Genomic DNA, 27,500 nt, shown 5'->3' on the forward strand with positions numbered 1-27,500 from the left:
AAACAAAAACAGCCATATACATGAAGGCAGACAAACACGTAGACGAAAAAAAACATATCCATGAAAAACAGACAGACAGAGACAACCGCAGACACAAAGACAGACATACAGAGACAGCCACAGACAGACAGAACCCAACCACCTATCAGACATGGGTACGAAAGACAGAGGGACTGACATGAAAATGGGCATAATAAACAGGCACAGGGACAGAGGCGTTCAGAGGTACCTTTTGGTCTGCTTGATGAGAGACAGAGACAAGCACACACAGACGCCAATAAACCCAATTTCACAGACAGCGACAATCAACAAGACCCCGCTACATAATTGACATTAATGAGTGTCACTGAAGCATGGTTGAGTTGCATCGTTCACACGTCTGCCGTGTCCTTGTGCTACAGACTAACTTGCACCCAGACAGACACAGAAATAGGGACAGGGATGGAGATTGATCAAGAGACAACCACAGCCAGACACAAGAATAGAAAGAGGGTCGGCAACAGAAACACCCACGAAGAAAGTTACAGACAGACAAAGAATCAAACACAGAGCGATAGACACAGACACAGACAGGGATAGGAAGAGAGGTGGGAGCAGAGATGGGACCAGAAACACAGAGACAGAAGCAGACCACCGACCTGACATTTATGGGTGCCAGAATTCATGACGTTAGCATATCTGAGTTGCAGCGTTCACTCGTTTAAGGTATCTGTTTGAAGCACGCTGAATTGCAGAGCCAGATATACACAGAAAGACACAAGGACAAGGTGAGGGACAGAAACAGTTGTACACAGACATAAACATAGAAGTGGGAACAGAGACAGAGAAGGCGACGGGGACAGTGGCAGCCAGAAATACAGGCACACACGTACATATAGAGATACAGACAGACAGGAACAGAGGCAGACACAGAGAGACAGACACGGTGACAGGGATAGGGGCAGGGACAAGACAAGGCCATACACTTACCTGACATTCGTAAGTGCCTGAATCCGTGGCCTTGGCATACTTGAGCTGCAGCGTCCAGTCGTCTGAGGTGTCCTTGTGCAACACGCTGAACCGCACGTCCGAGGTGTACGTGTAGACACCAGTGGTAAGGATGTGCCAGTCACGTCGCCTCAGCCATGACACTTGTAGCAGCAGGAACGACTGGTGGACACGAGGGGGGGGAGGGGGGTATTATCATCATCATCATTATTCCAACTCTTATGTTAACTAAAAGTGGAGTAGATAGTAAAAAATGTTATTATCATCATGATCATCTAAACCCTGTTTTCCACTTCATCCCTTCAATCCGATGACGTATTATTTATATTTTATTCTTGTGGTCAGGTTTAACCAGTTAGTGGGCTGGGTTCCTCTGTGAAGGATTGTGCTGGAAGGGTAATAAGCGTACCGCCCTCCTCCTATCGGGTCATAGTCGCGAGGCTCATAGGTCTCTGCCCCGGGGTTCCCCCCTTTAATTAACTTTAGAAAATGCCTAGTTCTGTCCTGTATTCAAAACACGACTGCAAATAGGTTAAACTGTCCGATCGTAGCGAAGATGTTATGAATGATACCTGTAACTCCTTCATTTTAAAAAGCCTCTCTTAATTATTTGAATAACATCGTCTGTAGCTAGGAAAAATAAAATGAATAATACGTCACCGAACTGGAAAGGCGGGTTTTCTCCTTAGCCTTCCACGTCTTCTTCCACACTACAGCTAAATCACGTACATTATTCGTATCCAGTCCTGTGTGATCATACTAATTACACCCTCTTCTACCTGCCGATCAATGAACATCCTTAATCTAAATCTTTCATGAATCTGTTCCTTACCTAGTCCAGCCTCAGCAACCCACGTATGTTCCTTGCCTCTCCCGTTTCTATTGCCCTAACTCTTGAATTCTCATGTCCGTGCCACGCCCAAGTCTCAGTCTGATAAGAGTATCCTGGCACAACACACCTGCATGTAGTCGGGCTTCTTCGGTACTCAGTCCTTTGTATCGTATTTAGGTCTTCATACCATTGGTCACTTCCACTCGAACCACCCTTATTACCCGCTACCTTCTTTGTTTCTGCGATGAGGTACATGAAAATTCATCCAATTCAAGTTTCTCTTGGCCCTAACCGTCACATTTTTCAGCCTTAAGCCACACATTGCCAATAACCTTGTCATCCTTCGGCCCTAACCATGGCACCTTTTGGCCTTAACCTTGGCATCCTCATCCTTTGGCTCTAACTTCGGCCGTAATCTTGGATTTATTCACTCATAAACTTTGCGTCACTTTGCCCTAATTTTGACATCGTTAGGGCCAACTCTTTGCATCCTTCAGCCCTAACGTCCACGAGCACAGTAAATTGGATATATATATATATATATATATATATATATATATATATATATATATATATATATATATAAAATAGAAAACATCCAGTTTCCCGAGCCACACAACCCAGCACCTAATTAGATAAAACAGGGCTAAAAGAAAGAAACGAGCGACCGAACTCAAATGGAAAAACAACTGGAAAGGAAAAAAGTAATCTGAAAAGGGTCAGTAATGATAAAGATAAAAGAGAGCCATAAAACTATGAAAACAAATGACCGGAAGAGAAATCGTGACACAAAAAAAACACTGAAGAGGGAACAATAACACTGAACAACTCAAAGAACATCAAAAAAAAAGACCAAGAAAATAAAACTCAGGTAGCAGAAAACACGTATAATAAAACAGGCTGGAGTGAGAATATTAAAAAGGATAAGGAGTGAATTCGGGCAGCAGAAGAAGGCAGTAACAGTGAACGAAAGAGAAACGAAAGTCAGCGTAAAAAAAAAAGGCACAGAAACAGAAAACCCTCATTAGCACAGAAAAACAAGGAGGCAAAAAAATATCAGAAAAACACCCGGAATCCCGAGCCTCAGCGTCCAGGCAGCAAGTGGATTGGCAACTCTTTAAACTCGCTCTCTCTGTGGTTTCCTGTGAGACCTTTTTTCTCTCTCTCTTTGGAGGGGGGGATCGGGGGGGTCGTAGGGGCCGAGAAAGAAAAAAGAAGAAAGATTTTAATGGCTAGAAAAAAAAACAGGAAAAATAAAAGGGGAAAAATGTACCGAAAAGAAAAAAAAACGCAAATAAAACGGACTAAAGGAAAAAACTGACTTCCAAGAAATTGTACCAAAAAATAAACAAAAGAGCTAAAAAAAAAAAAACAGCTTGCAAGAAAAACAACAAAACAATAGAACAGAAAAAGTCGAATGGCAAGAAAAATAGCAAAGATTAAAGAAAATATTGAAAGAAAACTCAAACAGCGTAAGAATCGGCAGTGAACACGTGAACAGAGAAAAAGATAAAAGTGCAATAGTAAAAAAAAGAATGGATTAGAAAAAACTGAAATAGCATGAAAATAGCCAGTAGAAAAACGACCAGAAAAATGGCATCAAAGAAAGAGAGCAGGACAGCAGAATTGAGAGAGAGAGAGAGAGAGAGAGAGAGAGAGAGGCAGATCTCAAGTACCCAAGCCTCAAGACCCCAGCTCAGAGTGGATCATCACCTCCATAGAGAGAGAGAGAGAAAGAGAGAGAGAGAGAGAGACGTCAACTCCATGAACTTGCTTCCTTGTGTTGTCATGAGTCTGCTGTTTGGAGGGGGGGGATGGAGCTTTTCTAGTGGGTAGCACGAGGAAGAAGAGAGCAGGGAAAGAAGGTGGAAAATGGGCGATATTAAAAGAAACTAACGGGAGAAGAAACCTGAAAGTGGCAAAAGGAACAGCGCTGACGAGGAGGAAAGAACTGAAGAAAAACGTCAGTAGAAATATTAAAATAACATTGAAGAGAAGACTGAAGAAAAGGAAAATAATGAACAGAGAAAGGGAAAGAGAGAATCAAAGTAGTGGCAGAGAAAGTAATAATCCATAGAAGGGGCCACAAGAATTCTCAAGTAGCCTAAGAAGAAGAGAAGAACAAGAACAAGAAGAAGAAATTGAAGAAGAAGAACAAGGAGAAAAGTCGCAAGAACAGAACTCGAGTAACTGTGCCACAAGACCCAGGGTTAGAAAAAAAATAAAAAATATCGACATTTAACTTGCCCTTCTCGTGTTGTGGCGGGAGTCTGCTGTTGGGGGGAAAGGGGGAACTCTTCCAGTCGATAGAACAGGGGGGGGAAAAAGCAGAAGAAACTCGACTGGAACCAAAACTGACAAAAATAACAAATGAGCAGAGAAAGAATCTGACTGACAAGAAAAAATAACAAAAACAAAAAACACTCAACTGGCAAGAATAATGACAAAAATTTGAAAAAACAAGAACTCGATTAGCTTAATAAAAGAGAGGGAGGGAGAAGAAAAACGCAAAAAGTAGAGGAAAAGAGCTTAGTTAAGAAAGGACTTGCCAGTTAAAATTAGAAAAGAGCTGAAGAAAAAACAGTAAAGAAGAGAAGAACAGAAGAGATCTAAAGTAACATAAATTAATCAATGAAGAAAATGTCCAGATAAACGGCATATTCCTAAGTCGCTGAAACAAGAGAATATATGATTTCGAGAGAGAGAGAGAGAGAGCAAAGAACAGAACTAGAGCCGGAGCCACAAGACCCAAGCTCAAAGTGGATCGACAGCTCCTTAAACTTGCTCGCCTTGTGTTGTCGTGTGAGTCTACTGCTGGGGGGGGAGGGAGAGGGAAGAGGCAGGGTTCTTGTAGAAGGAAGTGGGGATGGGGGGGAGGGGTTTCCAGTCGATAGCACATGGAGAGGCTGTGTGTGTGTGTGTGTGGTGAGAGGCGGAAAATGGTGTGTGGTGGTGAGGTGAGGCGGAGAGGTGTGGTGATAGGATGCGGTGTTGCGGTGGTGAGGAGAGACATATTATATGTGGTAAAACCTGGAAAATGGTGTGTGATGGTGAGGTGAGGCGAGAGAGGTGTGGTGGTAGGATGTGGTGTTGTGGTTGTGGTGGTAGGATGTGGTGTTGTGGTGGTGAGGAGAGAGTTGTAGAAATGAATGTGGGATTGTTGTGCATCGATATGGCTTGTGATGTGCCGTGATATATGGTGATCCGAGTGACAGTGGTATGGTATGGCGTGGTAGACCTCAAGAGCAGAGAAAAAACTGTAATGAATGAAGAAAAGCAGAGGGAAATACTCAGATGACAAAAGAACTGCAGAAATAAAGGGGACAAAAAAGACCTCAAACTGCACAGGAAGCAGCAAAAAGGAGAGAGAGAGTAAATGGGAAAAAGCATTGAGGAAAGAGTAGTGTAGGAAAGACCTCAAATTAAATGAAAAATCACTAAAAATAAGAACTTTCCAGCTGCACACAGAAAGAGAGAGAGAGAGAGAGAGGCCATTTGGAAAACACTAAAGAAAGAAGAGAGTATAAAGGACTCAAATTAAATGAAAAATCATAGAAAAATAAAAGACCAGGAGAGCAGAAAATAAAATAATAACAGACAAGACCTAGAGAGAGAGAGAGAGGATATTTGGAAAACACAAAAAAAGGGAGTAAAAAGAACTCAAATGAAAATTATAAAAAATAAAAGACCAGGAGAGCAGAATAATAAGATAATAACAGACAAGAACTTCAGAAAAAAAAAATGATAAAACGAACGACCAGAAAAGAAGAATAACACGAAAAATAAAAGACTAAGAGGGCAGAAAAAACACGAAAAATAAAAGTCCGGAAGAGCAGAAAAACACGAAAAATAAAAGACCAGAAAAGAGGAAAAACGTCAAAAATAAAAGACCAGAAGAGCAGAAAAAACATGAAAAATAAAAGTCCGGAAGAGCAGAAAAACACAAAAAATAAAAGACCAGAAGAGCAGAAAAAACACGAAAAATAAAAGACCAGAAGAGCAGAAAAAACACGAAAAATAAAAGACCAAGAGCAGAAAAACACAAAAAATAAAAGACCAGAGGAGCAGAAAAAACACGAAAAAAAAAGACCAGAATAGCAGAAAAAACACGAAAAATAAAAGACCAGAAGAGCAAAAAAACACGAAATATAAAAGACCAAGAGAGCAGAAAAAATACGAAAAATAAAAGACCAAGAGAGCAGAAAAAATACGAAAAATAAAAGACCAAGAGAGCAGAAAAAATACAAAAAATAAAAGACCAAAAGAGCAGAAAAAATACGAAAAATAAAAGACCAAAAGAGCAGAAAAATGAACGAAAAAAAAAATATTCAACACAGCAGGAAAAAAAAAAATAAGCAAGACCAATATAGCAAGAGAAAAAGTAAATTAGAGAGGACAAGACAAACAGGAAAAAAAAAATTGAAAGAAAAATAAATCGGAACCGCAGACCGTTAAGTACCCAAGCACAAAGATCCAAGCTGACTGTGAATGGATGGCCTTTTAACATCTTCTGAATAAAATCGTCTGCGGTGAACTGAATAAAATCGTCTACTGTGAACTGAAGAAAATCGTCTGTTTCATCGCGCTAGAGGGATTTAATGGAGGGTTGTTTCTTACCCCTTTCTGAGCTGAATGAAATCGTCTGGCGTTGGAGGGCAGATGGAAAATATCGTCCATGTGCTTCACGGTTGAACTGGGAGCGCTTTCTAGGTACCACAGGAGATTGCCTAAACACCTCTTCTTTAGCGATTCATTTTCCATCTTTCATCTAAATTTCTCGTGTACATATTGGCCTAGCTCGGATCAGTAACGTGGAAGAGGATGTTCAGTTGTAAGGCACAGAATGAATCGATTAGGAGGAAATGTTACGTAATCTCCAGACCCACTTCAATACGCCCCTTGCCCTCCATGTCGTGTGTCTCCTCTCCTTAAGGCTTGTGGGGGGGGGAGGGCAGGGGTCTTATGGGGGGGCCTCTTCCAGTCGATAGCACAAGGAGAGGGTGTGTGTGTGTGTGTGTGTGTGTTGAGAGGCGGAAAATGGTGTGTGGAGGTGAGGTGAGAGTGGTTTGGTGAAGGTATGTGGTGATGATGTGGTGAAGATGCTTATTTTGTAGGTGAAATGGTGTGGTGTGAGGTGTGTGGTGAAGGGATGTGACGCGGTGTGGTGGTGTAAGGGAGATGCTTGGTGAGGTGGTGTGGTGAGAAGAGTGTGGTGGAGGAATGTGATGTGGTGAAGATGGAGATGATATGCGGTCGTGGTGTGGTGGTGAAGATAATGAAGCGAGAATGATTAAATACAGGGATCTAGTTACTATTTAATGGATTGGATGTGGTGCTCTGGCGGGGTGAGAATGATGCTGTGGAGGGATGTGGCGTGTGTGGTTGAGGATGTGGTGGTGTGTAGTGGTGGTGGAAGAGTGTGTGATAGTGAGGTGACGGTGGTGTGTGGTGGCGTGTAATTATGGTGATGTGATGTGCGTGGTGATTTACGATTGTGGTGCTGTGGTGTGTGGTAGTGTATGACTGTATTGATGTGATGTGATGGAGATGGTGACAGGAAATGATGTGGCTTAGTAGTGATGTGGTGGTGTGGTTAATGATGACTGTTAATGTGGTGTGATGGTGGTGATGACTATGTTTGACGGTCATGGTGTGGTGGAGATGGTGTGTGGTGTAGTGGTAGAGATGTGATAATGGTGTGGTGATCAGGTGGGAATGGTCTGGTAAAGAGATGTGACGTTGTGATTGTGATGTAATTCTATGGCGTGGTGGTTGAGATGGTGTTGCGGTGCTGATGTTCTGTGATGTGGTGAAAATGATCTGGTAAAGGGATAAGAATGATGGTGATGGAGAGGATGTGGTGTGAGATGGAGATTCGATGATGTGATGTGGAAGTGGATATGACCGAATGGTACTGAGGTGAGAAGGTGTGGTAAAGGATGTGGGGTATTGGCGATCTGGTTTGGTGGTGGGGTGTGGTGTGGTGTTGTGGTGAGATGTGGTTACGATTTAGTGGAGGGGATGATGTGTGGTGGTAATGGTAGTGAAGATGGTAGTGTTTGTTGTGTGGTGATGATGTGGCGGAGAGGATGTGTTGTGGTGGAGTGTTTGAAATGGAGGTGTTTGCAGCATATTGTGATGTGGTGATGATGGGGTGTGGTGGGGATGGTGATGTTAGTGGTGTGGTGATGGCGATGTGGTTTACGGAAGTGTTTTAATCCTTCCAACGCAGTATACCTTTTCGTCCTATTCTTGGTACTGTCAAATTAGTAGTAGTAGTAGTATTTACTTTAGGGAACACCTTTCGTAGTGAGGGGTTTATTGTCACGTACGAGTGTCAGGTAGGAAATTCTCTCTCTCTCTCTCTCTCTCTCTCTCTCTCTCTATCTATCTATCTATCTATCTCTCTCTCTCTCTCTCATACACACACATCTTCACGGTGAACTAGGCTCCTAAATTTGAGCGTTTGTGGTGTGAACAGTGGAGATGTTAGTGTGTGTGTGTGTGTGTGTGTGTGTGTGTGTGTGTGTGTGTGTGTGTGAGAGAGAGAGAGAGAGAGAGAGGGGAGGAGGGAGGGAGAGAGAATGGCTAACACTCCCAGAATAGCAAGAGTGTGGTCGCGTGAACCCCTTCAGTACGATGACGTCTTCTATTTCTATAATTGCTGCTACCAGACGATTTCATTCAGCTGAGGGCACCCATGAAACTGTATGAGTTAATCAGACTGACCGAGGACTTTCATGTAAGAGAGTAGATGAGGGAGGGTTGTGTAGTGTGGTGTGGTGCGGTGTAGAGGGGTTTGACGGTGGGGTAAGGTGTGATGGGGTGTAGGATGTGCTGTTGTGTGGTGGGGTGACGGTGTGCTGTTGTGTGGTGGGCTGTGGCGTAGTGTGGTGGGAGTAGGAGTCACTGTTTCGTTGGGACATATATCCTTTTTTTTGTATTTATTTATTTATTTATTTATTTATTTATTTTTTGCACCAGTTATAAAACTCGCGTTAGGCAGTAGGTATATGGAGGAGAGGCAGACAGTTAGACAGACAGACTAATATATAGATACATACATGCATACATACCTACTGTAGCTTTATACATGTCATTTATACATGCGTAGAATGATTGGTACGTCAACATATACAGACATACGTACACTCACACTAAAAATTAACGATGCACACTTGACGCAAAGAAAATTGAGACGCGGACGATGGCTACTGGAAACTGAACAACGATTTTTTTTTTTCCCCATGCTGATAAACTTGCTCTCTCATGGATGCAATATATGTCTTGTTTATGACATTTTCTCGTCCATATTGTTATTATATGTATTGCAAAGTAGTTACAATTAAATCTTACCGGGAACTCATGAGCTTCTATGTAATGGTCATTTCGGATATTATCGTTCCTTACCTGCGCGATACCTTTTGGTGTGACTACACACATACATTCATTCATACATACAGGCACACACGCATACATACACATACATACATACATACATACATAGAAACGCACTTACATGCAAATATGCATGTGCATTAATACACACACACACACACACACACACACACACACACACACACACACACACACACACAGATTGACAGAAACACAGTTAGACACAGGCAGACAGATGGTTACATAGACATGCATACATACATGTATGCATGCGTACGCACAAATATACACGCATACATGGTCAGATAGACAGATCATTAAGTCTGTAATTAGATTGACAGACGGATAACAGACCAACAGATGCTGGTACAGAGACAGACAAACCTTGACGAGGTCAGTTCTAGATCAAAGTATGACTGGCATGAAAAGCAACTATACTTCCCCCAGACTACGGTACGACACGCAACCTCGCTGTACAATCCTCGCCCCTGTTTCAATTCTAGATGCGAACAGGCAGTATTAACAACTGTACAGTTATTTTAGCATTATCAGGAACTCACCTTCTGTGTTATCCCGGCCAGCGAACGGAGGGAGAAAGAAACAAAGCATAAATGATAATGCTGATGAATGCTGAAGAAATAGTGAAAATGCTAGTAAATAACCCATTCAGTACAGTGACTTTTTTCATTAACAGCTATTTTTTTTTTTTTTTCAGTAGAGCCGCCTGGTAGTGAAGGGGTAAGTGAAGGCTGCATCTAACCTTCCCATGTCGTAAAATCTGTCTCAGCCTGAATGTAATCGTCTGGGGATAGCACTGTTGTATATAGAAACACGTCTTCTGCCCGGTGAGAATACCTAATGTTGTTTTCACGTGTAGTTAGTAGGCTTCTTAATACCTCTTCCTTAGCGATATTTCTTGTCTGATACACCTTACTGGTCTGGTGGACAATTACAAACACACACACACACACACACACACACACACACATCTATGGACAGAGAGATAGATTGATAGATAAAGATATACAACATTGCATGAATACCCGTTAACATACAAGACTGTATTAACGTTCAGTGTGCAGAAGTAAAGCGGTAACGAAGAGGTTTCAGTGTGTCTCCGAAACTAACGAGAGTTGAACCGCAGGCGAACAAGCTGAGCACCTAGACAGATACATCATTTATTGTATTTATAGAACCCACGATACTTAATATTCCGATTGATATGCTTTCCGTAATTACTAACTCATTTTGCTACTATTTTTTACCTGGATGTTTTTCTGAAACCTACCTCCCCCCATGCAACAGTGTTATCATAAGAATAAAAAGATTTTTTTTTTTTCTACTTTTCTCACAGGTACCCTTCATATCCTGAATTTCCTTTCTTTGCTGCTCCGTTCTCTCCTTAAAATAATAAATACGATTTTGGTTAACTTTATAATTCGACTCACCGCGGTTGACTGAAATTTTGCTCTGTAAATAATTGTATCATAATTACATGTACATCTGTGTTAGATAAGAGTACTAAGTCCCATTATGTAAACCTAGAAATGCACAAAACGTATGAGGAGTTTATGTCGAATTATTTGAGACTGAATTGGATGGGGAGGTCCTGAACATCATCTGAATTTTACTCTTGTCGCGTGTATCATTTGTGAAGCGTTTTCTGTTACTTTTTCACATTTGGAAGTTCAGTATAGTTGTGAAGTCATGGAGAGAAATACAGAAAGACTTTGGCAGCTAGAAGAAGAGAAAAGGCGATGAACGAGGCTGCTTCTCTTTTTCACCGTCAACCAGGACATCAGGAACAGAGATAACATGAAGCGGGATTCGGTTGCAGGCTGAGTTAAAGGGAACAGAAGAATTAAATGACAGTTGGTTATTATAAGTTATCTGTTTCCAGAGTAACGCTGGGAGGAATGACAGAATCTGGAAAGGCTCGTGCTCACAGAAAATGGTTTCATCTTAATGCAGTTCATTTACGAAATTCTAATACCGCGGAAATGACTGATTTTTGTGACACCAACAGCAAGATTTTACATTTTACACAATACGTCCGTGACAGCACAACTACAAGAACATTACAGATATTAAAACCTTTCCAAATTTACAACACATTCTTCCCACCTAAGAAATACTGTGTAGACAAGTATCACATTTATGATTGTTGAGAGTGAGATTCGTAGTATCTGATATTACTTTATACTCATTTCTTGAACTCCTATACCTGCCATTCTAATAGTTCCGCCTCCCGCCGGGTAACGTTATGGCGATCTCGACCAACCTCCAAGGACCTAATCTGGCTGCTGAGGTTAGGGGTGAAGGATATTAACGCCTTCGATTCAAGAACCTGTTGTATTAATATATATATACATATATATATATATATATATATATATATATATATATATATATATATATATATATATATATATATATATATATATATAGATATATATATATATATATATATATATATTTTTAAGATGATGTCTACATTTGTCAGAGATCTCTTGTAGTGAATCGGATAATGAATTCGACATCTAATTCCTGCAGACTTAACAGTGTCTCCTAAACAAAGTAGAATTGCCGGGAGATAAAAATAAAGGTAAAGGTGTGACAAAAGCTACGAGGCCTTGAGCTGCGGTGCTCATTTCCGTAACAGGTTTTTAGGCCCGCAGCAGGTTTCTCGCCCAATATTCTGGGATACAAGGCCACTGCAATATCCAGGTTACCACAGTTACCCCTCCTGGGTGTTACCCTAGATACTCGTTTACCTCCCAACCCACAGAGGAACGATGTACGCCTGAGTCGAATGACGTCAGCTGGCAGCGCCAGGATTAGAACCCTGACGACACGTAAACGGGCAGGTAGCGTAGCAATCTGTAACGCTGACCACTTAGCCGCTGCAGCGGGAGATAGCAAATGGAAAACAGAAAATACTGAGATTGAAGCGTTCATGTTAAAGCCGAGTGTATTTCAAGGTTTGAACCGTAGGCCGTTGCTTTGACGGCTAGAATAGGCTCAGTTAGGCTTGATTTGGACAGTAGCTATATACCGTACTTCTTGTTGGTTTTGACTGATAAGTTTCTACAAATATTACATAGCTTAAAAAAAAATACTGCACATTTCCACAAATTTTTCATTTCATCATCAGGTTGGTAAGTTCTGGTACTGTCTCCCTGTGTATTTCGTAGTGCCTAGAATCTCCAGTCATTTGAACGCAGTGTGTCCAGGCACCTCGAGGTGAACGGATCTTGAATTTGGCTCTTTGTTATCTTGTTTTTGTTTTTTCTCGGAGGAAGCAGTTTTGGTTACTCTTGGCCTTTGGTTCCTTCTTTCTTGCATTAAAAAAATGGCAAGGAGGTTATGTGTCGGGTTTATTTATCTGCGTGTCTGATAGTCTGTTTGCAACATTATGAAAAGAAAGTTCAGGATGCAGTTGAAACATATATGGAATAACGATTTCAGGATCATCAGAAAAACAAGTGATTACATTTGGGGGAAAAATATCAGTGGTTAAGGTTATGAAAAGTGATAAAAGCGTTAAATTATGCATATCTCATCAATGAAACAAGATGAGACATGGAACCCAAGTCATAATAATCCTTTTACAAACCTTTATATTGTCGGACCCTCCCTCAGGCAAGGCCAAGAAACGCCCTTTTCAGTGACTGACTGAGTTGGTGCGTTATTCAGCTGACCCACATCCCAGTAACACACGCCAATCAATGTCGTCGTATCATGGGGTTCGCTCTTTGTGAGGGTACGTTCCGAAATTTTGAGAACTTGGTACTTAACCTCCGGGAATGTGTGGTTAAGGTTGAACTCTAATGGGGTTGTTTTGAAACTTGATCGGCGCCCATCTGATGTGCTCTAGGATGTCCAGTTTTGAGATATATAGACCTATCTAAAATTTGGTGAGACTCAACTCACACACGAACTAGACATCGCCGTCTCGCGTGGGCCTGGAGGTTGTCAAGTATCGGCTGATTTTTCATTCATTTAGCTGTGTTTTTCTGAGGGCCTGAGAGTCTGGCAGGCGCCGTCACTGAACATCTTAGTTCCACTCTGTAGTCTTGGCACACATTGCTAATATCAGGAGGTCAAGGACAGAACTAACCAAATTTCATCATGGCCTTTCACGTATTTTTTAGAATATAGTAAATGGAGCAAACTGACATGGGAACGGTGTTGTCTAGGCGGAGTCATAACAACAGTCTCTGTTACTGTTTGCAGAGTGAAATTCACAATACCGTGTTCAAGGGACAAGAGGTTTCCTAGGTTTTCACCGAATATTTCATAATTTTTTGTCTGATAAGTGATGTGAAGGGGAGGAAGGAAGTAGGTTAGTCCTGTGTATAGTGTATTTCACGCACATGTACTTTACCCATGATATGTTGCAGCACTATGTGGTATAACTTATCGGGTATCGTATTTCTTAAGTTGAGGGTCAAAATTTATTGGATCCTTTAAAGAAATACTAACACATTCCTTTACCAAATTTTTTGTCATTTTGCATTTAAGTTGATAGAGTGTCATTAGAGAAACATGCCTTTTTTTCCATTTGGGTTCTCGAAAATTTAACTTTTTTAAATTTTTTTACACTCTGGTTCTCATTTGTATATCATCCACTTTTTTTTTCATTCAGACTCTATTATGGTAAGAATGTCGAAATACTGTACGTAGACAACTCTGTGACAGTACAGGGGAGGAAGGGGGTCAGCTGAGCCCTATATGTATTGCAGTATCACATGGTGCCGAATGATATAACACTGTGTGACAGCATATGACAACTAGTTTGGGAGTTGAAGGATGCAGTTTATATGCTCATTTTTTAGTGTAATACCACGTCCCCTCCAAAAAATTTAGCTAGTTTAGATAAATGGGTAATATGTTATAAGGAAAAAATTATGATATGATCCTGCCATAGTGAAAGGCTAATTTTTCTGTGGCAATTTTTTTGTCCTTGTTTATCATTTGATTTTCTTAAAAAAGCCAATCATTCTGCATCAGATGGTTTGTAAATTAAGGAGATTGATAGAAGTAACAATAGGGAAAGCAGTCTTTTGGCTTATAGGAGTATATTAGTAGTTCACCCAGTTCACCCATTAACCACCTCGGCCCAGTGACGTCACTTCTATTTTGTTCTTGCTTCTACCAGACGATTACAATTAGCCCTCTGTTAGTGAAAGAATTGATTAATTTAGGCTATATTTAATCCTTCCAGTTCCAGAAATCTCATAAGCAAAATGAAATTGTCCTCGTCCTGTTACATTTTCTACGGCGTAACCCATTCAGTACTAACACACAGCTTTACCCAATCAATATGGCAACTTTTCTTTGTCATTAGTACACCCTTCAATCAATTTGCGTCACTTTGTGAGAGTTTTTTATTTAGGGCGTTAGAATATGTTTACGTTAACTGATTCAGCACAAGAGGTTATTTTGCTGAATAAAGTTGTCTAGCGTTAGCAAAATTGAAATAAATATCACGTCACCGTGATGAACAAGTTAAGTCATCAATCCGAGGACGTATTTCTGATTTTACTCCTGCGGTTACCAGATGGCATTAGTCAGCGTGTGAGAGGCTTTTGGAACTGGTGGAGTTATATACAGCCTGCATTAACCCCGCCAGAACTACAGGGTTCTTTAGAGTTGGATAAACCTTCCTGGAATAGCGAAGTACAGTATAAGATACGTAATTAGACTGAATAGATTAAGAACAAGTGAGATTCCTTATAATTTACCTTTTCCAATATAATGAATGGTATTAATTCATGTATTCTTGCTTTCACTAGATAATTTCTGTTCAGCGTACAAGATCTGTAGAACTGGAAGGAATTACTAAAGCATTCATTAGCCACTTCACTGCCAGGGAACCCTCCTGAGATGAATAAAATCGTCTGACTAAAACAGCAATAAGGTACCATAAAAGATGAAACCATAGTGAGGGAGTTACATGGTTTATTAGCATTTTTATGTTTGCGGTTTTATTTATACCACATATACTACCTTTATTCGTATTCAGCCATGTACTGGTATTTATTCTACCCTTTAACATACTCGACTGTTGCTGCGGGCTTCTGCTTCTTGAAGGAGGTAAAAGGGGACTGGGTGTTACCATTACGGCTATCTGAGTACTTTATTTCTTACCTGTTTTTTTCTTTTTTTCTCTCTCTCTGACGATGTAGTCCTCGCGTTACTGTCATTGTTTATTACATTATTTTCTGGGTACCAGCAAATTCTGTTATTTGTTATAACCGTTTGGCTGCGATGGGTTTCTCTGAGTTGTAATATATAGCCCGACATCAGGTAAAATAAAATAAAGTTTACTCGTTTAGTTCTCAGTTCATGGACGTTATTTTTGCGCAAAGATCAAAATGAAAAAATGGACAATAAGAAATCAGTAGCAGTAGAAAACATTACAATATCACAGTCTGTTTAGAGAGCTAATAAGGAATCAAATGAAGAACTGAAATGACCTTGGGAAACTTTCAATACTTTGAAGAAGATTGGACATCGCTTGACATGTATATGGCGTTTCTGGGACAGACAACCACTTTTTGCCAGAAGAAAGACTTGTCTGCAGTCTGAAGTGAATTTGATAACTCTCAGCAACACGTGCATCGGCGAAGACAAGCAGGAAAACAATGTTTTGTTCACTTTCGGTAAATTTCTCACAGGTCACCAGCTCTGACCATGAGGCAGAACATGCGTCAGCTGGGTAGCCACGCTTGATAGGGTGACCACATTCGTGAAGCTTGTCACTGGCGGTCGCCGCTGGTAATCTACATATTAGTAACTTGCTTTGCTTCTCTTCATACCCATATCTATGTCCTGCCTCCCCATTCGCTTCTTCCTCCCCTGCCTTCTGTCTTCCTTCGTCCTCTCCCTCCCTCTCTCCCTCCTGCCTGCCCCGGCACTTGTCCCTTTTACCTCCTGTTTCCTACCTCCCAGCTTTCTGCCCTTTTACCTCCCCTGTCACCTGCCTACCTTGCCTGCTGCCTTACCTGGTGCAGTGTGGAGAGCTGAGGGAACTTGCATGGTAGGAGCGCCACTTCCCCCTCGCTGCAGAATACCTCACTCACTGTGTTGTTCTCCAGGTTCGTCTCAGGCAGCACCAGTCGCACCTCCACATCCTCTTCTCCTTCTGTTTCTTCTTCTCTTCTGTCTTCTCTCCCTCCTCCTCCTCCTCCATCTTCCTCTCCCACTTCTCCTCTCCTTATTCTTTCTTCTCCTCCTCTCCTGTCTCGTTCCCTCAGTCTCCCTTCCACTCTCCTTCCGTATCCTTCTCTGCTCCAGTCTCCTTTTCTGTCGTGTACTTTTCTCATAATGTCCCCTCTCATTCTGTCTTCACTTCTCCTTCTATCTTCTCGTCTCCTCCCTTCTTCTCTCCTCCTAGCTTCTCTCCTTCTCTCCTCCACTCTCTTCCTCCCTTCACCGTATTCCATTCTTCTCCATCCTTCTCGTTCTGCTGCGGAATCTCTGCTGTGAAAAAGCATTCTGTCCCTCCTGTTCCGTTCATCCATCTCCTCCCTTCTCCTCATTTCCTCATCTTCCACCTTCCATTCCCCCTTTCTTCCTCCTTCATTCGTTCCTGGCTCTCTCATCACCCATTCGTCTTGTCTTCCTCTTTCTACCTGCTTCCCTCGTAATTCGTCTCTCATCCACTCCGCCTGTCTTCTTCCTCCCCTACCTGCTTCCCTTCCTGGTTTTTCTCTCGGCCATTCGTCTTGCCTTCCTCCTCCTCCTTCCTTCACTTCTGTCTGTATTCTCACCCATTTTTCTTTTCCCACTGTAGTTTTCTTCACCAACTCGTTCTCAGTGAAGGCTGCTGACCTCCCTTGTGTGCTGCCCTCCGCCACTCTCACAGCGGCACCTGAAAAACATTTGTGTCAGTGGAAATGGGAGTAGGTCACAGGGATGCTCAACCCATAACGCCGAAAAGCCCACAGTTTTATTCCAAAAAGCTAGACAAGCATCACGACAGAATAAAAAACTGCATCAGTACCATGAAGCATATTTTAAAAGTAGCTTACCGCCAGGTTATTTTAAGGACCTACGGCACCCCATCGGCTTGAAGAGGATAAGGTGAAGATTCTTAGTGATCTGTATTTTTGTTATTCGAATATATGCGTGTTAAACGACAAGAACTTTTAATCGTCTCCCGGGCAATATACTGTGTGTGTGTGTGTGTGTGTGTGTGTGTGTGTGTGTGTGTGTGTGTGTATCAATATTATCTATCTGTCTATCTGTCTATCTATCTATTTATCTATCTATCTATCTATCTTTATCTATATCTATCTATATCTATGTATCTATCTATGTATCTATCTATCTATCTATCTATCTATCTATATATATATATATATATATATATATATATATATATATATATATATCCCATTCTTTTACTCATGGTTACTGTACCGATCGTAAGAACAGAACTGATATGCTAAATTCATCCAAAAATAAAACTTTTAGTTTAGGATTTATTATTTCATAGTACCAACAAATATGGATGCCAGTAAAAAAATATATATATATATTTTAATTTGATTCATGGAGAGAGAGCGGACGAAAAATTGACGCTGTTGGGCATCGCTGAAATAGGATGATGAAAAAGAGTATGTGTTGACGGGAAGCAGGATTATGATGATGAAAAAGGGTTAGGATGAGAGAAAATGATTGCTGATGATGGAAAATAGAGACAGACCAGTGTAATAGTGTGTATTAGTGGGAAATAGGATTAGGGTAATGGAAAATAAGTTTGTTTTGAATTAATGTAGTTTGTCTTGTACGGAAACAGGATTAGGTTGATGGAAAATTGTTTATATTAGTGGGTAGTAGGATCAGGATGGTATCAAATAATTGGCATGAATGGAAAACGACGATTAGGTTTAGGGTGAGAGCGATAATGATGAGACAGAGTTTGCTGGGAATATTACACGAATCCTAGGAATATTACACGCAATACCCTAAAAGCCAGTGTGACAGTAGGAACAATATCAGAACTTAGACAAGCAGAAATCATTAAACCCCACCCATGCCGTGGAGAAACGTAGGCACCGCTGTATTATCCAGGCAGACCTCACATGGCATTTTTGTTCAGCTGAGGATATCCTGTACGAGAGAGTGTTAAAGAATATTTCGGTCAACCATTTCGCTGCTCTACACACACACACACACACACACACACACACACACACACACACACACACACACACACACACACACACACACACACACACACACACACACACACACACACACACACACACACACACACACACACAGTTTTATAATCAGACTAAAACAAACGGCTGTATTATCTTTAACGTATTGAATTTGGGCGACGTCCTTTCATTATTTACCTTTACTCCTGCCAGGCATTTCTGTTTATCTTTGGAAACTCATCTCGAATTGTAGAGGTTCGTTAATGCTGTATATATTCCTTCCGGTTTGAAAAGTCTACTAAGCCAATGTAGTCGTCAGGAGATGGCAAGAATCAAACGAAAAAGACATCCCCGGGCCCACTGGCTTAACGGGAAAATCTCACGATAGAATACATACAAAGCACTTCGATTAATATTGTATTGGCGGACTGAACCTGTAAAATGTTTAAATTAGAAAGTATCTCGATTAAGCACTGCGTTACTTTGGATTCACCTAAACAGGTCACCCACATGATTTTGCTCACCAGAGGGAAATCATGTAGGGGATTGGGTTATAATTTAGGCTCGTTCTTAGCTGAGGAAAATAATCTGGCGTTAGCTTGAAGAGAGTACTAGAGTTGTCCCGACCATGAGATGGTTCTTAATGACAGTATTAACACACAGGCTCCTTTAACCCACTCTCAGCTGGAGATACCTGGTGGGAAATTCTAGAGCTGTCCCGTCCATTACAGGGTAGAAAATAATTAACCCTTTTAAAGTCTCGTTGCAGTGGAAGCATTAAGCGTTTAATTAGTGCCAAAATAATACTCTTCCATCAGTAGAGGAAATACTTGGAATTATTAGTTAAAAAATAACCTCGTTAAACCGATTCATAGTAATGGGTGGCAATTAGGGATTACCTTCAGGCTAATACCAACCAGCTTGATTAATCCCAGTGTAATCCGAGGAGTCAAAGGGTCAGTAGGATTAACCGTCTGCCTGCCAAAGACCAGCATTGCAGTTATATAACTACTATACCGTGTTTGATGACCTGTGCGCAGGTACTGTACGTTTGGGGCGAGTAGGGTGTGTTTAATTCGCGGCTGCTGATTGGCCGCCGATGATGTCATTGAAGTAAATTCGGGCATATATTGGTAGTGCAACATGCGGACGTAGGTGTACACCGTGGGTGTATATTATAGTGCAACATGCGGACGTAGGTGTACACCGTGGGTGGATATTATACTGCAACATGCGGACGTAGGTGTACACCGTGGGTAGATGCAGCGCAACTTGCGGACGTGGTTGTACACCGTGGGTTGATAATTTACTTCAAACGTCACTCATCGTTTTATAAAACTTTATAATCAGCTTTAATTTTCTTTGATAACGGTAAACTTTTAGAGCTAAATTTGACCTCTTTAGCTTCGGAAATTATTTCATATTTAAACTGGCTGCTTATATTGCGGGGGAATTTAAAAATATAATGTTAAAATAAGAAGAGCTGTGGATTTACATCATCGGCGGCCAGTCAGCAGCCGCGAATCGGACACACACTACTCGACCCATACGCCTCAGCTGCACAGGTCAATCAAATAGAGTATAACCACAGGCGATTTCATTCAGCTAAACAAACATACGGGAGCCGGAAAGTCAACCCCTTCAGTCTGATGATGTATTCTTTTTCTTTTTTCTTTTCTTTTTTTTCTTTTGCCTCCAAACGATTCTTTTAACCTCAAGAGAGACTTTTCAAATTAGAGGAAGCAGATACATTTATTCGTTAACCCTTTCACAACGAGACATCTCCCTTGATGTGTGTGTGTGTGTGTGTGTGTGTGTGTGTGTGTGTGTGTGTGTAAGAATTCGGCTGGAGGTAGCGAGAATGAACCAACAACTGCATCGAGGATTAACCCATTGTCTGCCTAAAACCTGACACCATTTATTTTCCCGGTGACGTCTCTCTCTCTCTCTCTCTCTCTCTCTCTCTCTCTCTCTCTCTCTCTCTCTCTCTCTCTCTCCACAGAAGATCTTATTAAACGTAAAAACATCGTCTGAAAAGCCAAAATAAAAAAAAATAATTAAAAAGATCGTCACCCTTACGTTTTGAGAAATGAAATTAATACCTGTGACCAATAACTGTATGATGATCAGGACAACTCTAGTGTTTATTCTAACATGATTTTTATTTTTTTTAGCTGTCACTGTTAACCCTCTCATGGTCGGGTCAGTTCTTGTATGTATTTCAGGTGAGTCAAAGGAGCATCGTTGTTTTCAAAATTGTTAGGCAAATAGAAAAACAAATGGCACTTGATAAACAGGCTGACAGAGACGGGGTACATTTTACTTTGTTACACCCGCACTCGCCAAGCCAGGGCAGGTGTTTTACTCGTGTGTGTGTGTGTGTGTGTGTGTGTGTGTGTGTGTGTATGTGTGTCAGCATAGTAGGTAAATCAGTTTTTATCCGATTTTAGCCAAATTTGATGGATGGTCAGAGGAACAGAAAAGGGGGTGACCCGTTGTCTTTTTAGAACAATAGGTCGAACGCAGACGTCATAGGGCTTGGTCAAACTTTGGCCCAATAAGGTCAGTTTGAACAGTTTTTATCCGGTATAGAGCAAACATGGTCATGGGATGTAGGCTAATGTGACAATGAAGAGCTTCGATGTGTGGGAAAAATCAATCAGATGTCAAAGTTACAGGCATGGTCAGAGTACGACCCGTGTAACTAAAGCAACTTTGATCTGATTTGAGTAGAACAGTGGACGGGTTGAGGATCAGCCAAGGGACCGACCTGATGTTTTTGATATTAGTAGACCAAAGTTCAGGGTCACATGGCAAGGTCAAGTGTAACATTTTATTCATTTTAGACCAAGCTTTGTGCGAGGCTTTAAGATGAGGTAAGGATAATGGTATTAAATTTTGAGAACATTGAGTCATAAGTGAAGGTCACAAGTAAAGGTCAACATTGAAGGTCATAGGACAAGGCAGACTTAAAACAGTTTTGGACTGATTTGGGCCAGACTTAGTGGGAGGGTAAAGCATCCGGTAAGAACGAAGTAAATTGATTTTGAGAACAATTGGTTAAAGGTCGGGGTCAGAGGGCAGGGTCATATGTTCGGCTCTAAGGTCAGTTGGTGGAGGCGGGTTTTTTTAATGTCTGGATCCGTTTCCTTTTTCTTTTTATTCTTTTTTGTTTTTGTTTGCAGTTTTGTTTGTCTTGTGTTGCATTGTTTTACCCTTTGAACACTTCACTAAGAGGGATCATGCTTAATCCTTGGGGCCTGGGGAACATCTTTTCATTTCACTTATTCTTACCTTCTCATGACGATTTATTTTGGTGTAGGAGAGGCTTTTCGAGCTCGAGGGGTTGGATTCAGCTTTAATAAACTTCTGAAGATACCAGAGGCCTTTCCTAAGCAGAACAAAATCGTTTAGTAGTAGCAACGCGAAACCAAAAAAGGACGTCAGCGGAAATGGAGGAGTTAAACTAAAAGATAAAAATTCGTGACAGGACTGACCACTTTTCTACTGTTGACGATAAACAATTTCGTTCAGCTGAGAGTTAGTCACAAGAGCCTGAGAGTAAGGCTGGATTTGACTCTGTAGTTCGAGAAATCTCCCTTAGCTGAATGAACCTGTATCTCGGTGTTCAGAATAAGTTTGAAAAGAAGAAAAAGGAAAAAGAAAAAAGAAGACATCAGCTCAGGGACAAGAAGAAAAAGAGAAGAAAAAGAAGACTTCACCTCTGGGAAAGGTTTAAAAATAGATCCACTTTTTACCCTCCCCCACACCACCATAATTTTTACCTCCTTCCATCCCCGCCCCCCCACCTTCGGTTCATTTCTTCTCTGACTTATATACTCTACGCCTTATCCCTTCTCTCTCTCTCTCTCTCTCTCTCTCTCTCTCTCTGTATACTATATATATGTATAATTTTTCCTCCAGTTTAACCTCCCTTCCCCCATCATTTCCTAACAAGTCACTTTTCATCTCCTCCTCCTCCTCCTCCTCCTCCTCCTCCTCTTTTCACTATCACGTCTTTAAAATTCCCGTCTTGCCATCGCTGCCAGTGTTTATATAAGGTCCTTTGGCGGTAGCAAGAATGAAATAAGAAAGCCGCCGCTGATGGACAGTTGCTGACTTCTCCATTATGGGAGATTCCTTCTAAGGTTTAACAAGAAATCGCATAGATGTAGCAGGAAGAGAAGAGACGAGGACACAGAGAGAGAGAGAGAGAGAGAGAGAGAGAGAGAGAGAGAGAGAGAGAGAGAGAGACTGCACGTGCAAATAAAAGCAAGAATTCCGAATGGTATAAACGAAGGACGCACATCACGAGTGAGAGGAGTGGAAATGAGTTATCTGAGAGGAGTATGTTGAGTTACGTCGACATGCAAACAGACAAATGAGATAATTTAAGGAGCGTCGAGGTGCTAATGTGGATGTGCTGACAAGTGTAAGAAGTGACCGAGAGAAGAGAATGGGGAATGAAAGATTAACAAGGAGAGTGTATGTGAGGGAATTGGAACGGGAGAGTGGAAGAGGACACCGAGGATGAGGTGAGGGAAGGGTTGAAGAGGTGAATGAGTGAGGATAGTGAATAAGTGAGGACAGTGAATGAGTGAGGATAGTGAAAGAGTGAGGATAGTGAATGAGTGAGGATAGTGAATGAGTGAGGATAGTGAATGAGTGAGGATAGTGAATGAGTGAGGACAGTGAATGAGTGAGGATAGTGAATGAGTGAGGATAGTGAATAAGTGAGGACAGTGAATGAGTGAGGATAGTGAATGAGTGAGGATAGTGAATGAGTGGGGATAGTGTGACTTGGAGGAATGGCAAGCTGATGGTATGAGACAGGGGGACATGGAAGTTGTGTGTTTGTGGCCACTCCTTTCGGGATTAAGGCGTCTTGCCATAGACAGATAGGTAAGTAGATAGATAGACATACAGATAGATAGATAGGCACATAGATAGATAGACACTTAGACTAAAACTAAATGTGGTTCCGCGTAGTGAAGGCTGTAGTGGTTAGAGCGCCCCCGTCTGAGTGCCTGCCTATCCACGTGCGTAACTTTGATCCAGCACAGGTGACTGGAGGTTTATCGATCCTGTAACGCCACCAAGGGAAGCAAGCAGGTCATCTACCCCTAAATGTACTGGACAACGGTAGCCTAGCCGCGGGTCCCTACACCTAGAAGGCTATAGTATGGGGTTGACTTTTTTTAGCTAGCAATTACTACTATTTTTTTTTTTTTAATATATGTGGGACTTCAACAGTCTTTGGCTCCTATGACTCACCTTCATCTGATTAAAATTAACTATGTCAGCCAAAAGAAAATGCTGGAGTTGACCTGATCATGAATGGGTTAATGTTCTCTTGTCTCTGCATTAAGATGATCCTAAGCAATACTTAATTATCCTTTTTTTTTTTCATATATATATATATATATATATATATATATATATATATATATATATATATATATATATATATATACTGCATGTGACATTTAATTGTGACTCATACTGTAGGCTGCACTATTAATGGGGTTTGTGTCTGTGTCTAAATGTCAGAGAGAGAGAGAGAGTAGGGAGAGAGAGAGAGAGAGAAATATTACTGGTGGGGGAATGAGAGGTAAGTTAGAGAAGAAATGGGGATGGGGGAGTAGTGGTAATGGAGAGAGAGAGAGAGAGAGAGAGAGAGAGAGACCGACAGACAGACAGACAGTCAGAGAGATGGTAGGAGGAGGTAAGGGTGAAAAGCTTAACAGAGAAGAAAATAGGAATGGGATAATGTAAAAAAAAAAATAATAAAATAAAACAGAGAGGGAAAGAGAGAATTACATCAGAGTAAATGATGGAGAGGGGGGGATGGGGCTGAGAATTGTAAATCAGAGAGGTAATGGGGTGGTGAGGGGGAGGGAGTGGAGGGGTCTATGTCAGAGAAGAAATGGTATGGAAGAAGAGGGATGTAGAAAACGTGGTTGGAGGGAAGAGGAGGGGGGACTAAGGAAGGTTTAACCCCTCTGTCTAATAACTTGTTTTTTCGGTAATTTTTCATACTTCCACAGATTGCATTAGAGCTTTAAATAAACCTGTCGAACAAGAGTAATTAGATATATTTTCCCTTAACCTGCTCAGTGCAAGAAATTTATCCTTACCTGAAGAATTACCTCTAGAGATAGCAGGAATGAAATAAGGAAAACGTCACTGAAAGGAAGGGGTTAAGTCAGAGAGGGGGGAAGAGGGGATAGTGGAGGTGCAATTCCGAGGCAAGTGATTGGTGTGAGGTGTGACAGTGGGAGATGCGGTAGTGTGTGGTGTGAGAGTGTGGGAGGTTTGGCAGTGTGAGAGTGTGGGAGGTTTGGCAGTGTGAAGTGTGGTAGCATTTGTGGTGTGACTGTGTGTTTATGGCAGTGTGATATGTAGTGTGCTTGGTGTGGCAGTGTGTATGGGGGCAGTATGTATTGTGAGAGTATGAGATGTGGCAGAGGTAGGTGTGACAGTGTGTGAGGTATGGCGTAGCAATTAGGGTGTAGCAGTATGTGAGATGTGACTGTGGGATATTGTACTGTGTGGGGTGTGGCAGTAAGTAAAAAAAAAAATAACAAACATATAAAGGAACAGTACATGTATCCAAATGTGAAGAATAAAAACGAGAAATATAAAGAGGAAAAATATACGTATACAGAAGTAAAAAAAAAAAAAATGCTTGTCCAGAAATGAAAAATAAAAACAAAATTAAAGATAACCAAATGCGTATCCATCTGTAAAAAAAATATATATATTTGTCACCAGTCATAGAGAAAATTAAATGGCGACCGATTAAGAAAACTGATTGAAAACTTTAGATGGAAAACATGTGGAGGAACTCGAAAAAAAAAAAAAATGCGGGAGTGAGTTCCAGATTTGAGGATGAAATTGTACGATGTCGAGGAAATATGATAGAAAATTATGTGACAAGAAAAGAAAATGTGGGAGAAACGGTTTGTCTGTGTGTGTGTGTGTGTGTGTGTGTGTGTGAGAGAGAGAGAGAGAGAGAGAGAAATTGAGTAGGCGTGAGGCAGGAGCAGATGACTGTGTGTGTGTGTGACAGACGGACAAAGACAGAGGCAGAGAGACAGAGATAATGCCCCCTCCTGGCGTGAGAGTGACGTGAGAAAATTGAGATAAAAAGAGTGAAAGTCCTTGTGTGGGTCCTCCAGCCCCCCGAGGGTCATTGGTGGCGGGGGACAAAGAGTAAGTGGGTTGTTTGGGAGCCCGGCCTCCACACCAGCCACAGGAAAACGCCATTAGGGGTGTGATTTGTATCATTTTTACTGTTATAGTTTCTGGTATTATTATTATTATTATTATTATTGTTGTTGTTTTCGTTTGTTATTATTATTGTTATTATTATTATTATTATTATTATTATTGTTGTTGTTTTCGTTTGTTATTATTATTATTATTATTAGTAGTAGTAGTAGTAGTAGTAGTAGTATCATCATCATCATCATCATCATCATCACCAGTCCTGCGAGGCAGAATGGTATGATCTTCGGCTACTCCCAAAATCTTTGCGCGATGATTCAGCCTGTGTGTGTGTGTGTGTGTGTGTGTGTGTGTGTGTGTGTGTCTTCACTTTAACTCCTCCTCCAAGGCTATTTGATGGGTTTGAATTAAACTTCCCAGATGAGTTCGCCTGGTTACAGCAGTTCTCCAGTATATGCAGTTTGCCACTTATGAATTTTAGGGGGTCAGCCTCCTTCACAAGATTAAAAATTCTCAGAAATCGTCAAAGGAGGGCGGATATGGCTTTGATACCTCAGTATATGTTATACATGGACTCTCATCCGTAATGCGATATATATATATATATATATATATATATATATATATATATATATATATATATATATATATCCATCATCCAATCCTACATTGCCCCATGAGGAGCGTAGGAGCCCGGGGCTAGGCAGTTGGTCTCGACATTTAAGATGAGAGTGACCAGCCTCACTCATCCTTGAGTGGCATTAAATGAGCAATCAACCCCAACCACCCCTTGGATATAAACCTTCACCGGCTCAATCCTACTGGAGCACAATAATTACCCACTAAACCACCAGGTGCCAAAATTTGGCTATATGGTTACCACCCAGCGTAGTAAATGGTTTCCTGGTGTACAGGAAACCATTTGGCTTGTCACTCATTGTAGAGTCACCCACAGGCAGAAGGACAAGGAAAGAATGAAGGAAAGAACAGAAAAGGGTGGAAGAGAGGAAAGGGCAGATACCTGATAGCAACACTACATCGAGTGAGTGGATGGTGAGCGCCCCCACCTACCACAAATTTTATATATATATATATATATATATATAAATATATATATATATATATCTATATATATATATATGGTGCTTAGTGGGAAGAGAAGAGGTTTGGTCAGGAAGATACAGTACCGGGTAGGTGAAACAAAATAGTAATAGAGTGTAGTTGTCTGGTGTAGGTTATTTGTTGTTGTTAGTGTTTGGGTTGAGTGTTTTTTGTTGCCTTCTACACCCCCGGCATACTTGGGGTGTTTGTGTATTTCCTCTTGTATGTGTTTTGGGAGAGTGGATCCTCTCCCCCCCACACACACTGGATTCCCCCCCCCACACACAGATTCATTGTGGTTAGCCCCCCTTCCAAGGGTAAAATACGATCAAAATTAGGGAAGGGAAAATGAGCACATGGTTTCCCAACTACAGTTCGTCTGGGTCCGTCAATATACCTTCCACCATATATAAATTTCCTCCATTTTTTTTTTCTTTTTTAGGGGGTCAACCTCCTTCCGGAACTTATGAAGAATACAAAATAAAGTAAGGAGGGCGGATATCACTGTCAATAAGGTGGTACGGGACAACGTGACAGAAACTCTTTATACTTCTTATACTACTCTGTGTACTATTTTTCATTTGCGATTATGTGGCGTTTGCATCGGGATACTAGCTTTCTTGTATGACACAGTAATATCGTTTTATAATTCTTTCAATTTGGCATGCATATCGCAGGATTGGGTATGTAGTTTCTCTGCTTTCTCTTAATGCACAAGAAGAAATCGCACATCTACTTTATTATTATTATTATTATTATTATTTATTATTATTATT

General features: G+C 41.1%; 1 protein-coding gene across 1 annotated transcript in view; it reads right to left on the reverse strand.

Moving 5' to 3' along the window:
- Positions 1 to 27,500, reverse strand: part of LOC145415822 (uncharacterized) — a 93,842-nt gene that overhangs the window by 34,483 nt on the left and 31,859 nt on the right. The window contains exons 3-6 of the mRNA XM_080285019.1: positions 16,996 to 17,096; positions 16,228 to 16,383; positions 9,778 to 9,780; positions 970 to 1,149 (exon numbers count right to left, since the gene is read on the reverse strand). Of these exons, the coding sequence (XP_080141145.1) occupies positions 970 to 1,149; positions 9,778 to 9,780; positions 16,228 to 16,383; positions 16,996 to 17,096 (440 nt within the window). The remainder of the gene's footprint in view (positions 1 to 969; positions 1,150 to 9,777; positions 9,781 to 16,227; positions 16,384 to 16,995; positions 17,097 to 27,500) is intronic.

The sequence above is a fragment of the Coenobita brevimanus genome, chromosome 13 (genome assembly GCF_032717465.1).
Source record: "Coenobita brevimanus isolate Jiangsu-jjx chromosome 13, ASM3271746v2, whole genome shotgun sequence".
NCBI classification, from domain to species: domain Eukaryota; kingdom Metazoa; phylum Arthropoda; class Malacostraca; order Decapoda; family Coenobitidae; genus Coenobita; species Coenobita brevimanus.